Consider the following 15,392-nt stretch of genomic DNA (forward strand, 5'->3'; position numbering starts at 1 on the left):
TAGTATTATTTTGTTATTTAATTTTTTTTTTTACTGTATTAATTTTTCTTGTCAATTCCCCTATGAGCGGAGTAAAATTATAAGTCATTTATCAAAACTTAGAAAAGAAGAAAATATGTTACACACAATGTAGGGTCTGTGTATCAATTATAAGATCAAAGGTACGCTGTATTGGCCTAATATGCTAGATATTCATATATGGTCACCTTGGTCAAAATTCTGAAGCTGTTTTTTATTACAACCTTTGAAGAAAATTTTTCCTCACAGGGACATTCAGTCATCTTGCGTGTTCCCTAAAAATGTCTGAGAACAATTTGGAGAGTAAAGACCTCCAGGTAAAGTATTTTTTTGAAAACTTCTAGCAATTTTGGCATGGTATAGTTTGGGACCTATACTGACTACCTTTAAAGTTTGGAACTGCCTGTCATACGCATGGTTTACAGCACACAAATTAACATAGCCTTGAGCAAATGTTTCCATTTGTACCATTTCATTTGACCTATACCAACCATACTTTGACCTTTTCCAAACTACAAATTTGACCTATTTTTACAATAAAATTTTTTTTTTACCTTTTCAATATAACAAATGCAAAATTGCTAAAATTACCAACACGAACAAAGCAGCGAGCCAACCGAAACGAACACAATGCACAATACACAGACTAATCTCACGGCTGACGATTTTGCAGCGAGTTGGTAAAATGCTCAAGGACACCTTGGCAAAAGTAAACAACGACAAAGGTCGCCAGTTACACAACCAGAAATCGGCGACCTTTTCTGGCGACAGATGTAATTTGACAAAGTATCCGCGTGACTGATAAATGCTAGATAAAAGCTAGATAAATGCTAGATAAAATGCTGATAAAAGCAAGAAAGTGAGGAGCAAAGCAGCGAATTAACACAGACCCAGGTACTCTGTAAAACAGCACTACAGTCAACCATGTACCACAGGGACATTTAGTGTAAGTCGCATAGATTACTATACAGTCAAGGCTAACTTTAATATGTAGTATGCTTGATATCCATATCCACTCATTTTAAAACCCTTAAAAATCTTTATTGTGAACTCATTGATGCCTTTCATGTGACAGCAGTTAATGTCAACTGTGCACACAGGGTTCTGTGCTCTATTTAAACAAAAACATGAATCTCCTTAAAAGTACTAAGTTTATATCCAAACTGCTACTTTTGGAGCTATTTTGTATGTCTCACAAAGTTTTATAACTTTGACCTCTGATGACCTCTGTAGCTCTTTGACCTCCAGGGAAATAAAAAAAAGGTTTTATTTAATACCCACTATGACATGAATCCACATATTAAATTGTATACAGATATCCCCAGCCGACCATTTCAAAGTTATCCTGTTTCACAAAGTTTCCAGTGTTTGACCTCTGTCGACCTTTGACCTCCACAGAAACACAAACATATACATACACATTCCTTACAGTCACCATCAAATACTTTACCGTTGCCTTCGGAGAGGAATCAATAAAAGATGAGGACAGTTTAGACGTGACCGGAAATTCACCTAGCCAATTCGGGTTCATTCGTCATTCAGAAAGCAACTCAGTCTGCAGTTTGTAGGCTGACCTCTGTCCGGAAGGTTTAAGACAAAGTTCCCTAGATGGTGGGTTGGATTATTATCATGTTCTGAGAACTTACCTACTGATTTCTTGCAATACACTCATCAATTTAGACTCGGAACTTTCTTTTCCCTCTTTCTTCTTCAGCTCTACTTCTTCGTTCAACCGGTCCAACTACGAGTGACAAAAAAGTTTTTAACAAAAATTTTACATATGGGAGTTTTTTTTTATAACAAAAGGGATGAGGTAGATTCAATGTTAGTGTCCAAACTTTCAGTTGTTAATGTACATTAATGTTGTGTCAAAATGTAGTATTAGGATGTATTTATTGGATCAATTACAATCCTACTTTGGGGTAATGCCTCGCTATTTGTTTTTACTTTTTTCTTTCTGTCTTTTTTTCCGCAAATTCTTGAGGTCAATGGTTTAAAGCCAGTTCCAGCTAATCCTGTATGGATAAATTACATAGAAAGTCTAAACTCGCTGAAATTTAAAAATGATGATACCTACCTCGGTGTAGCCATACTGCAAGTCCCTCTTCAGACCCTTGTTGAATACTTTGAGAAATTTTTCACCGCAGCCGATAATTCTCTGAGTATCCTGTGGAGAACAACAGAAGATATGGAAAGTTTTTTTTTTCTTTCTATTTTTTTTTGTCCCCCCCTCTTTTTTGGGGGCTGAACTATAAAAAATTTACGGAACGCTACCCTTGCATTCTTAGGATGATTTTGTCTCCCTCTTTGTCAAGTTCAAAGCTAACCTTTTTTTTATTTTTAATACATCGATATGAGGATTGTTTCAATTTTTTCTTCAGCAGGGATCAATGCAGCCTGCCTTGATTCCCGTAAAAATGTAGAGAGTCAGATAAAAATATATCAACTTCACAAACTATTAACCATCTGTTGGTATTTTAGGGCATATAACTTTGCCTCAATGATGACTCAGTGACTCAATGTGAGACAAATTCTCGAGACTTAACTTCACCACGCAACCAAATACGTCATAAAAACAAAAACAAAAATGTTTGGAAAACGTTATATTTTAGTTACGGAGTCAATGAAGGAAAGCATTGCAAACGTCAAGCCAGATTTTCCTTGAGCACAAACAAGTCACTGCACTCTCTTGTTAGATTTTCTGGAGAACATTATACACTAAGTCCTTATCTGATTTTATCCCAGGCCCATCCATATTTTCCTTGGCCCCTAATTGGCCCCCCATCCCCCCAGTCAACAGAACTGCCCTTGGTGTCAAGGTGTGCTCAACGAGAATTATTCCCTCGGAATATTTCTTCGTTCCAATCAAAAGTACGCAATGATTTTTGATATATCAGCAAACTTTTGTATGGAATTTGGCAAACAGTAGACAGGCGATACATCACTGAGTGCAAGTATGCAAACTATTTGACTAATTGATTTTTTGGCCGACCCCTTTGGCAAAACCGTCGGCGGTAAGTTTGTTTGATAATAAAAACGCCCACAGTTTCATAGAGGACAATTTTCAAAGGCATCTCAGGTCTGGGTTTATGGAAAAATACACACAATACTTTTACATCGTGCCAAATAATGAAAATAGCAGAGCTTAGCTAAATATCCTACAACGACAGCATTTACTTAAACTCGACGGAAGATACATGGGGGTGTTTGCATTTCAAACCTAGTTTACAAAAATAAAAAAGAAATAAAAGAAAATAACAACTGTGTGTGGTGGTACAGAGTTTCCATTGTGTTTCTTTTACTTCCAAGAGTTTAAATTAACTTTACCCACTTGTGAAAGATAACAGGTTATTCACGGATGGTGCTTCCCCTTTTGAATTCTAAAATTTCTAACTCCAAAATGTTGTTTGCAATCAGAATGAAATGCTTGCGTGCAGGCGATATCACGTCACAGACAATTCTGTAATAAGGTCAGGGGTTCACAAGATTGCGACATATCTTCTCAAAGTCACCACACCAATCCGACTATTAAACAATACTGCAGGGAGTGGTATGACCTGAAACACCTGAAAGGTAGCATTCATACCGTTTCCAATTTTAAGGTTGACGTAATTAATTTGTTACTTAAACATGGTCTCAACTCTGTGAACCTAAAAAAAAAACAGCTTTTGGGATCGGTGTTTTTATATATGGTTTGATTCTTCACGTACGAGACTAAAAGTTAATAGGTGAAACAGAGCTTGCGAGGCGACTTTAACGATAGCTTACATTATGAAGCAGTTCAGTGATCTGTCTTCTCCATTGAAGCATGGGATTCTTTCTCTGCGCCCGCTCTTCTGCGATGGTGTTCATTTCTTTGTCCAATTTCAATATAGTCAAGATCTGAGGGTAAAGAAGAAGTCAGCAGGATATCAAACATTTTTTCAAATCAACTCGGAAGAATTGATTCAGTTAAGTAATATCAGATTCAGTATATCAGACAAATACATGTATACAAATAAGTGAGATACCGCCCATCCGCGCCAGTGCCGAGCAGGCGGTAACGAACGAAGCAGTTTCGTGGAACTGCTACCTGGGAAATTAACGCTACGCTACTTAAAAACGAACACATGGGTGTGGGTCGCACACTAAAAACAGCCCCCAAACTCCCTCCCTTGATAAGAAAAGGATACTTATCAGGCTGTAAGAGACTATAGCACGTTCTGAAATTCCAACGGATGTATAGAAGGTAAAAATCCAAGTTATCCGAGCAATTTCCATAAGATTTGCTATCCACTACGAAAACGCATGTGCAGACACTTTGGATGGTAGAATGAGAAGGAAAGGCAACGACCGGGGGAGCCGGTCGTTGAGGGTGCACAGTGTTAAAAGATTACAAGGGCATACTAGACACGGTAGAATGAGGTGCTAAGGTTGTGAGGAGACAGGTAAGCGAGGAGCGAAGTAAATTCAATTAATTTGAAGAGGGTCTGCAACCAAACGGGCAATTCGTTTGACAGCAGACTGCAAAGTTGCTGTTCGTATTCTTCGATCTTTACTCACTAAATTCATTCAAGTTTAGTGGAAACCTACAAAGTGTTGCTCTAATCTTGGTTCAGAAAGTGCACAGTGCCTAGAATACGTAACACCAATAACAAATCATGTTAAACACCTTACTTTGGCCTTTGAATCTAATATGCAAAGTCTGACAAATATATTGTCAGTAAGTGTTGCGCTAGCTAAAGGGGGTGATTCTTGTTCGTAAAGTATTCGAAGGAATGAAAAATACATGACGTATATATGATGGCAATAAAAATCAAACCAACACTTCTTGACGCTATTCAACACTAAAAATCCCATAAAAATGCAATTAAATCCCCCAAAACAACACAATTCATTTCCCTTGAGTGACTATCATGTTGTCTTTCAAAATAATGAAATTCCAGTTTCCAGTTTCGCATGAATAGCATAAAAAAAAGGAGGTGCGTGCACACGCAAGGTTGAAACTAATAACTTTTAACTTTTTTGTGGGGGAAGGAAGAAGGGGGAGGGTGGGTGAGGGGGGATGGAGGTGTATATTCCCACACCCCTTGTTTTGTACTGGTGGACGACTTTTCCTGCTAGAGGAATGTTCATGATGAGCCAGGATTCTGAAATACTATTTCACATAAGCCAAATATGAACAAACAAACGAACGAACGAACGAACGATTGGTTTGATGAATCGATCAATCGATGATTGAATGAATAAATGACAACAAAGCTGAAGTCAAAAGAAATGAACCTGTTCTTCCATGGCAGCCGTGACCCTCTCGATGTCTAGATCCCGTGTGAAGATTACAGATGGTAGGACGTAGACGTGGAGGAGCCGAACCACGTCCATGCAGACGTCCTGGTGGCCGGGCTTGTGGTACATCTTCTTGGCAATCTCCAGTAGACAGTCAAAGTCGGAGTCGTGCGGCATGTCATTCCTTAGGTAACCTGTACAGTATAAAGTGACAAGAAATGACAAAAGACAGTTACAAGGGATTCATATTCATATGCAGTGGCGGAGCTAGAGGTATTGGTCAGGGGGGGCGAGAATGGTCTGTAGGGGCGTTTCTACACTATATAAGCGTAACGCCACCACAGGTTGGCGCGGAGCGTACAGAAATTTTTTGAATAAAGATGCCCCCTAGATCGCCGGAAATGACCCTTTCCAGGCCTTGCTAATTTGCAGATAAACGAAGTATCAATAGGTGTCATCGCCATTTGTGACAACTGCTCGTGGCGTATCGTCTAAAAATAGATCGAAAACCCTGTACAGTTTTTGGAAATAGTTTTGTGCAACGGAAGTGCCGATAAATTAAAGACCGCCGTTAGAGGATTTTTGTCAGAAAATTACACCAACAAAATGTGACAAATGTCAATAGGTAGATGAGAGCGCAATCAAAAAGTCAATAATCGTGAATAAGTAAAAAGTGGTAAAAAGCTGAAAAGGGCGCCAGCAGTCCATTTCAGTCGGTCAAATGGATGCTCTGCCACTTTTCATATTTTTTAATCTTTGACACGTCTACAACCCAAGAATATAAAAAAAAAATTTGGAGGAATATCCGAGTTCTGGTAATTAACACTTTCGTAATTAACACTTTCATTATTAGTGGGTGTCAGATTGTTAAAGATATTCCAGCTCTCAAAATGTTACTTTAGATGGTAATTTAAGTGATGGTGTTTCAAACTGGCTTCTCAATCTAAGCCAAAAAGGTTATTTCGATGTTAAATTAATCCATTGTTTTAAATAAATTCTAAGAACTGAACCATATTCATGTTCTCGGTTTCGTATCGACGACACACCATTTGTTGGCTGACATTCAACAGCATTTGTGCTTGATCCTTTTGTAACACATTTTAAACATGTCAGCTAGCTGAGGCAATAAGAATTTTTGTTTTGCAGCTAAGGGAATGGAGGGATTATAGAGTGGAGGATTATTTTTCTAAGACTTGCGAAACAGAATATTGAACATTCCCCCCAAATGTAGTCCAAGTCATTCACAGGCAGCTACTTTATTTTGAACAGTGGTATCCATGGTAACTAATGGGTGTGGACAAGTCATTGGACAAATTAAACAATGAACATTCCAGTACTTGTTAAATGTCTATTTGCTTATATGCCGAATTGAGAATACCATTCTATTGTTGGCATCAAGCACTGATCGCAATAAAACATGTATATAATACAGTTAATTTATATCTCCCAGGCCATCATTAAAAAGTTGCAAACCACATCACGCAATCAAATTTCCAACAATGCTCTATGCAGAAAGAATACAATAGTAGTGACCTTTTTTATGGAACAGATTTCACAGAACAATGAAGGCTGTTGATCATGTCTAATACCAAACAAACCCAATTATTAACAGGGTTCATCAAATTCCAACTTTTGAACCCAAATGTATTCGGTATCTCACCACAAAATGCTATGCAAAATTGGTCAAATTGCTATAAAATTTCAAAGATGTATACATAGCAGATTTTTTACTTAGTATTTTATAAGACACAGACTCGGGGGCCTTCAAAAACTTTTACACAAAAGTTTGAACGTTAAATCATTCCACAACCTCGTGTTGCACTCTCGTCCACGCAAGAGTGCGTGGGAGCGTGTGAAACATCGATTGCCTAGTGACCGAAGATCACGGTCGGGTGTTGCCAATGCATACGAACATATCTAAATGTATCCAAATCGGATCGTGGTTTTTCAAAGACTTACGGCTGTGACTAAGTGGACCTCGTGTTGCACTCACGTCCACGCAAGAGTGCGTGGGAGCGTGTGAAACATCGATTGCCTAGTAACAAAAGATCACGGTCGGGTGTTGCCAATACATACGAACATATCTAAACATATAAATATCCAAATCGAATCGTGGTTTTTCAAAGACTTACGGCTGTGACTAAGTGGACCTCGTGTTGCACTCACGTCCACGTAAGAGTGCGTGGGAGCGTGTGAAACATCGATTGCCTAGTAACAAAAGATCACGGTCCGGTGTTTCCAGTACATATGAACATATCTTAACATATATATCCAAATCGGATAGCGGTTTTTCAAAGACTTACGGCTGTGACTATGTGGACAGATGTCCTCACATCGTCTCGATGCCATATCTTTCACAGCGGCTTCTAGGTCACAGTTGCAGGTCGACCAATGAAGGTTCGACGGCCCCAGGTCGATGTATATCCAGGAGAGTGCGAGTACCTGATGATGGAATGCGGACATGCAGAGAAGGTTATAAAGGGACATTCTGATTTTCGAGGGAAACGAATAAGAACAAACACTGGATATTCATAACATTTGAGGAAAATACATAGATTTGCATCATACTATATTGTCTTGCAATTCTATCTGTTTTAAGAGTTAACTGAAGACTCATTCTTCCTGTTCTGCATTTTATTTCATTGCTGATGCTTTCTACATTGTGAAGCGCCATGGGTACTTTACTTGTTTCTTGGAGTTGCTCCATATAAATCCACATTATTATCATTATTGTAATAAACATGCCCAATTAAACAATGTATTACAATAGGCTGCTATATGGCTAAATTGTGTGGTCTTTTAACAAAGTGGAACTTAGAATATAGAGTTATGACAAACTTCATTAAATTGGTTTGCAAAACTAGGATGTTGATCACAAAACCACACAAATCCGCCCAGCATTCAAAATATTCCTGAGCACATCCCTGCTAGTGCCCTGTACATATGTATATACACATGTGTGTATACACACGTTTGTATATATTACATTCAGAGCGAGGACTCCATTGTATTTACCAATGTTCAAATCCATGTACCCTACCCTTAACAATACCCCATACAATAGAATTCTTCCGAGGACGTGGTGATTCTTTAGAAATCACAACCGAGGACCTGAAATTCTTTTGTTCAAGTCCTCGGTCAGATAGCAAAACAAACGCATCTATATGTGCGTGTGTATATATATGTGTATACATGTTATTATTTCTGTATTAAATACAAGAAAGAAATAAATGAAATGAATCACACACAAAAAATGAATGAAAATAAAATGAATGAATCAATTCTTGTCATTGTTACAGAGGTAAGTGGTCCAGTCAATTCAGCATAGTGGTATAGTATGTATATGAGAGTTTTCTTGTTGAAGCAAAAGATCCCACAATTGTAAGGTGGGTAAAAGCGGCACAATTTTTTGTCATGATTAAGCTTACAGTATACGTGCAAAATATCATATATTAAGTAATGTATGCAAAATTTCCACAAAAGAATTGGAATAATTCTGAGTATGTAATTTTAAAGATGTCCAAATTAAAAGTAATATTTACAAATACAGCACTTACAGAATATATAATCACTATTCTAGTAAGGGCGGTGGGGGTTGTGCGAAGGCCTGAAAGTGGACATTTCTGTTGGCAAAAATCGCATCTTCATAGTTGGCCGATTGTGTGCAATTTAATTGGAGCTTATGCAACATTATTGTATATTTTGATATTTCAGCAAAATTCTCTCTTCACTATCAGACATTAAATATAACAGGGCTCTACACCTATATTGAGGGTGTTTTCAAGCTAAGTTCACTCATCAATTGAGGGTGTTCTTATAAACCTAGGTCACGAAACCACTGTATGAGGCTGTTCTTAAAGCAGCAGTTTGCGTTTGGTCGCCGTCTTCTACTTTTTTGACATGTCCATCAAGTGTTTTACATATCAATCACAAAACAGCAATCTAAGATATTAGCCAAGTTTTTCCCAGCCAAACAACGTTAATTGGCGAGTAATTAAGGATATTTGCAGATAATGAGAAAAGTGTAAACAACAAATTCCACATTTAAAATTAATCGCATACAGTTCCCCCAAACCCACTAGTTTGATTCAACCAATCAGAGATGCAGGTTTAGTTATGAGCCGTTGCTAAAAATAGATTCAAGACTTTGCGTTGGTTCAACCAGGGAGTTGTTATGGAACTCCCTGGTACAACTGCCATATAGACTGTACACAAACCAAGCATAGTGTTGTATTACGTATTGGTCAATGACGTTCGTAGTGTTTAAATATATATTCATATTATGGGTGAGGTTTATTGGGATCCCAACGGAAAATATCTTGGAGAAAACAAAGTTGAAAGTTGCAAATTTTTCGACTCTTCAACCATCATTTGAAGTAAGATTTAAATAGATAAGCTATTTATGTATGTCGTTATGGCATAGTGGAGTCAGTGAGGTTAAGAAAAAATCATAGAAAAGGACGCAAAATGCTGCTTTAAACCAGGTCACTACATCTATGACGGTGTTTTTAAACAAAGTCAGACCTACACGGTCTAGTCTACTATTCCTTACCGTACAAATGATATCCAACTTTTAGAAGAAAGGAAACTAAAACTTGCCTTCTCATGAATTGACCACATGTGTCAATGTTTAACCCTTTTATTATATAAACACATATATGCATATATGTACACTGTTTTGAATAGGAACATTCCACTGTTTATGGCTGTACAATCAAGTTTATGATAGCAACGATGCACTTGCATGTATAAGGGTCAGAGTACAATTTTTTTTTTTTATAAAGATGAGGACTTACTTTGTATACTTCCTCCTGGAGAAAAAAAAAAGTTACAGATTTCACATCCACACACAGACTGTACAGTATCCTTTGAAATATACAATGCGTTGCTCCATAAACACTGCCTACAGTATATCTTGCATATATATCTCTATATATACACATATGCACACAGTTTGCATATCATGGGAATATGGAGTATAGTCCGACAGTGTCTAACCTATAAACCAGAAGCAAGTATAGTGGTGTGTATAGAGATATCCATCCCAAGAATGAATGAGAGGTTTAATTACCCGCATCATTGGCCCTCACTGAGGATGCAAGACCGCAGACCTACGTCAAAACTTTACGTAACGCAGGAAGCTACAACAGGACACTGGGATGTACCGGGGAGGGGAAGTACTGTCATGATGTCACTCCATAGGTGGGATTAAAGGGATACCAGGATGCTGTTGTATTCCCTCATCTTGACATTGTTATATATATATGTATATATATATATATATATATATATATATACATATATATATATATATACACTTATATATATATACACATACACATACATATATATACACATACATATATATATATATATATATATATATACACATACATATATACATATACACATACATATATATATATATATATATATACAGTAGAATATATATATACAGTAGAATATATATATACAGTAGAACCATAGTATAGTAGCTTATAGTATTTGGTTTGACAAGTGCTGCGCATACAGGAAGCAATTCTTTTGAAAAGATTGGATCGGCCGGGCAAAACTTTACAGGAATTTTCAGACAACCTGGTGAGTCTGTTCTTGGTCGTCCAAAAAGGCAAATTTGGTTGTCTGTGAAAACTGTTGCAAAACAACAAAGAATGACCCAATAAGTAGACTGTAGGAGGGATGCGTAGGTTTGTTGCATAGAATACCAATTTTGAGTGAATCATCTAGAAATATATACCGATAAGTTTGTCAGGATAGATCTTCAAAATGATGGAGGGTAATACCAATTTCATCGTCCAGGAAGGGGGGTGGGGGATATTTAGTTTCAATGCTATCTGAATTTGATGTAAACTATTAGTGGTCCTCCAGACAGAACAGAAATTTTGTCTTCTCTGACAACTGCTTCAAATTTTCCCAGTTGTACATTTTTCAATAGTACCATAGAATTTTGGCTAATTGACAGGACTGCAAGAGACCTTAAATTATTAAAAGTATCGAATTGGTGTGTGAATACATGCGTGCTAAATGTTTGTAACACGTTTAATGTATATTGTTACAAGTTCATTTTACACAAAATTTTTCTAAAAAATATCTAGAACCTTCCTAAATTCAGTTAGGTTTGTTATTCTACTTAATTATGTATATCCAAGACAACCATTGAAAGCCACTTTGAACTAGTATCTGATAACTGCTACTCAAAACCAAAGGAGAAAAATATGCTCTTAATAGATGCATGTGTGCAAATATTTGTTACGCATATTGAAGCTTTTGTTTACACGAACGAGCTAGCCAGAAATTAACGCGGGCAAACGATAGGTAAACTATTGGCAGGGTGTATGTACTTTTAGTGTATTTATAACTATTAACGTTACTAACGTTAAGGCTTTATGCGTGAATGAATATGAGAACAATATTATATATATTGCTTAACATTGCACTATAGTTATCTCTATGTTATACTAGATTTCCAAGATGTCTCAAGTACCAGTACAAATTCCACAAGGGCCAGCACAAGTACAAGCATAAGTACAATTAAGGCTCTATGAGCAAATATGAGTACATGCTTTTGCTTGACATTGCACTACAGTATCAAATTTACTAGATTTCCAAGATGCTTCAAACTTGTACCAGCATAAATTCCACAAGTCAGAGCACATTAAGTACTGGTAAAGATTACAAAATACCACCAGAGACTTGACTACTAGACAAGTCTGTGTTAATTTGCAACTCACTTGATCTCACGTTTCCATCTTTCAATGGAAATGTTTGTGAACAATTTCTAGTGAGCACTCTATATAGTTTCTTTGGTACTTGTCTACAGTTTATATAATTATTCATTAACCTGTCTGTATTCTGTGCATGTTTTTGTCCCTTCTGTTACTGTTACTTGTCATTAGGCCTCTGAAGAAGATCCTGCTAGGATCGAAACAACAGGCCAACTTACTTTTACACATTCTCTAACACAGGCTCTCTAGTGGATAAGCAGTTGCTAACAGTTTTATTTTATTTTTATTTTTATATAATTATTCGTCAGAATTTTAAAAATAATACAACATATAAACATAAAAAGCTAAAGCTGCTTCAAAAGCAGCCAGATGCTCTGCTAATATATCTATATCATCGTGGCAGCTTTAAATATAAACTGGGTATTCATTATTTTTGGCAGCCTCACTAGGTTTCACTTTCGCATAGATAACACATTTGATGAGAACCACATCTCCTCTAACTTTTGAGCGAATTTTTGATATCAACTCATGGGCTATCCGAGCTTCATCTTCCTTATAAAACAGGATACAAATGAATGATTTACAGGACACGGTTACATATCCTTTTGTTTTCATCTTTTCAAAGGAGTTGTCAACATTTGACCAACCTTTTGAAAAAATAAGGACAATTGTTGCCATGGAAATGTAGACGATCTTGGAGAAAAGTGAAAAGACGAAAGGAATGAGTTACGACAAGAAGTAGGTCGACTCTTCTTAGACGCAAAACATTTGGTGCTTTATTTAAACATTTAAAAATGTTGATGGGAAGCCACCCGATGTGAAAGTTGTAATCCATTTAAACGCTTGCTAGCTTCTCCCACATCAGTGGTCGCTTAAGCGACGTCAAAACGACTGCCTGATTATTGTTTTTAATTATTACTACAGTTTACTACTGATCTAGAATTGCAAACCCCAAACACAAACTCACACAACGAATCTGTTAATGTTAAACACCAGTTACTAAAATATTGATATCTAATTTCCAGTTCTGAGTTCAGTTCTGTGCAATTAAACTGTTTAAAAATCAATTGAAAAAATTATTATTATTATCTCGCTCAAAGAATGGAAAAAAAATAATCATAAACTGATGCTTAGAAAGATTTAAAGAAATGAAATGCAGGTATAACTGATATTTAAGAACAAAGGAACTATTTGACTAAATAGTGGCTTAGTTTCTTTTTAAGCACATGCAGTCCCTTTAAAATATTGACGTCCACAAAGAGGAAGTTTCTACTTAACGATCTATTTTCTGTTGACTAGTCATGTACAAAGTTACCATCATTTCTCTTGGGGGAGTCATGTCATTAAGGTGCGCAGAGGACTAAAAGGTCTGATGGATTGAAGATTTAAGCTGTAAATGTATTACAAAACAAAAAAAAACCTGTAATTTCAAGACAAATGCAGCTATTAAACTGTACCTTCAGTTAAGACAATTTCCCAATTCTGTTAGCAGAAAAATCCACACGCAAAACATTAAGTACAGCTAGGGAATTTGGATGGTAAAATTAGGAGGGCTAATTAACCTATTGTAATTGGTCATTGAGGTCCAGTGTACAGTGTTGAAAGGTTACCAGTTCACTTGGGGCATTCCATTTGTTGCTGTTGTTGTTGTTGTTGTTGTTACTATAAATTTGCTTTTAAAAGCTAATTTGAGTTGTCAGTTGGGCACTTGAAGAAATTTGGAGTTGAATTATTACCGGTTATATCCATGATTTGTACAGTTATTAAGCCATGAATGACAAAAAAGCTGACTTGAGTCACTGTGTGACTACTATGTGACACTCCAGTCACAGTGTGATGTACAGTGACCTGAAACAATGAGGGCAATAAATGCCACACCCAATTCATTTGAGTTAAATCCACATTTGGCAGGTCTCGTCAAACGAATCATACAACGGGAAGGACAGGCGTGTGTTCTTCTTTTACATTAAACACCCGACAGTCTACTACTTTTGATAATAATCGTCGGGCACTGACATCCTAATGTGAATCATCCTGACAATAATTTAGATCAAAATGCTATGTTAAATAGGCATAAGAACTTTTATTTCTTGCTATAATTAATTGTTCACAGCCAATTTTGAAATGTCAGATGGTTCAAAAAGTTAGATTGCAATCATTACAGGTCTTATTCCTTCTCTGAAGCAGTGAGGCATCGATGTTGGTAATATATTTGCCAGGTGGCCGCAAAAACAGAGAGACTGCCATTTTACAAAAGGAATACCAGGGGAAACCCTGCCAGCACTTATATATTAACTTTTGGTACCAGTATGTCGGTGGAGGGGGGAGGGGGAGCCTGAGCTCCTGCAGGTTCCCAAAAAAGTAGGGACAAGCAGACTAGCAATGAATATATCAGCAGAGTAAGGGGAAAAGAAGATAGGAAAATTAACTTTCAAATTGGAAGCATTTACAGAAAATAGATACAAATTAAACTAAAACTAAGAGGAGGGGGTATATAATAAAACCAGATAAGAACAATGTCATAATATCATTTTATTTTTATTAAAAGAAACTGAAAAACCTAGGGTCACCGACTATCTGCTGCACATATAACAAAATTACGTTTTCAATTTTCCAACTTCCGTGAAATTCTGTTTCATGCATAACCAGTATTTTCGGTTTTGTTCAGATGGTGACAGTAATTCTACTCTTGAAACCATGTTGAGAATGCTAAGTAAGCACACTTAATCAAGAGATCTTTTCCACAATGAATTATCTTCCCCTCGCAAAATATCATTGCAGCAAATGAGAGCAAACTTATCTCAAATCTCCTTGAAATTTTGGTATATTTTGCGAATTATGACGACCAATGGCATGTAGACACTGACTCAAGAAATAATTGAGGCGGTGTCCGACCCTTTTTCTACTCAGGGTTATGTTTAATGAAACTTATAATATCCTACCATTGTTAGGGTGTGGCAAAGTGAAGCCTAACCAACTCAGCAGTTGTCTTGTAGACATGAGAAGTATATAATGACAGGTGTTGAGTACATAACCTCCTGCGGTCTACTCAGTTCTTTAAGACAACATTGATCACTTGTGTTTCTAAGTCTTATCCTTGATATTTCTTGAAGAGAAATGATTGTTTTCTTGATAAATATAGTCAGTGGTTTTTTCCCACCCGTTTTGTGTATTACTGTACATGAAAGTCCGAGGCAAACACTGATTTCCTTGAAAATTTCCGTGAAAACAATGGTGGCCTCTAAATTTTACACCTGTGGAGAGAATGATTGTGTTCCTTGACGAATATTGGTCTTAAGTGCATACACAAATGTCGGGCTCCGACAAAATATCGTTTTGCTACCAAAATCTCGAAACCGAATGCCA

At 36.8% G+C, this 15,392-nt stretch overlaps 1 protein-coding gene across 3 annotated transcripts in view; it reads right to left on the minus strand.

Moving 5' to 3' along the window:
- LOC139964990 (uncharacterized) overlaps nucleotides 1–15,392 on the minus strand; it is a 52,625-nt gene that overhangs the window by 15,650 nt on the left and 21,583 nt on the right. For 2 of the 3 annotated variants that reach the window (XM_071967122.1, XM_071967123.1), the window contains exons 4-9: nucleotides 10,080–10,094; nucleotides 7,587–7,725; nucleotides 5,281–5,477; nucleotides 3,787–3,900; nucleotides 2,096–2,185; nucleotides 1,665–1,759 (exon numbers count right to left, since the gene is read on the minus strand). In XM_071967122.1, coding sequence (XP_071823223.1) covers nucleotides 1,665–1,759; nucleotides 2,096–2,185; nucleotides 3,787–3,900; nucleotides 5,281–5,477; nucleotides 7,587–7,725; nucleotides 10,080–10,094 — 650 coding nt within the window. The remainder of the gene's footprint in view (nucleotides 1–1,664; nucleotides 1,760–2,095; nucleotides 2,186–3,786; nucleotides 3,901–5,280; nucleotides 5,478–7,586; nucleotides 7,726–10,079; nucleotides 10,095–15,392) is intronic. The other variant, XM_071967125.1, reaches the window with a different exon arrangement.

The sequence above is a fragment of the Apostichopus japonicus genome, chromosome 23 (assembly GCF_037975245.1).
Source record: "Apostichopus japonicus isolate 1M-3 chromosome 23, ASM3797524v1, whole genome shotgun sequence".
NCBI classification, from domain to species: Eukaryota; Metazoa; Echinodermata; class Holothuroidea; order Aspidochirotida; family Stichopodidae; genus Apostichopus; species Apostichopus japonicus.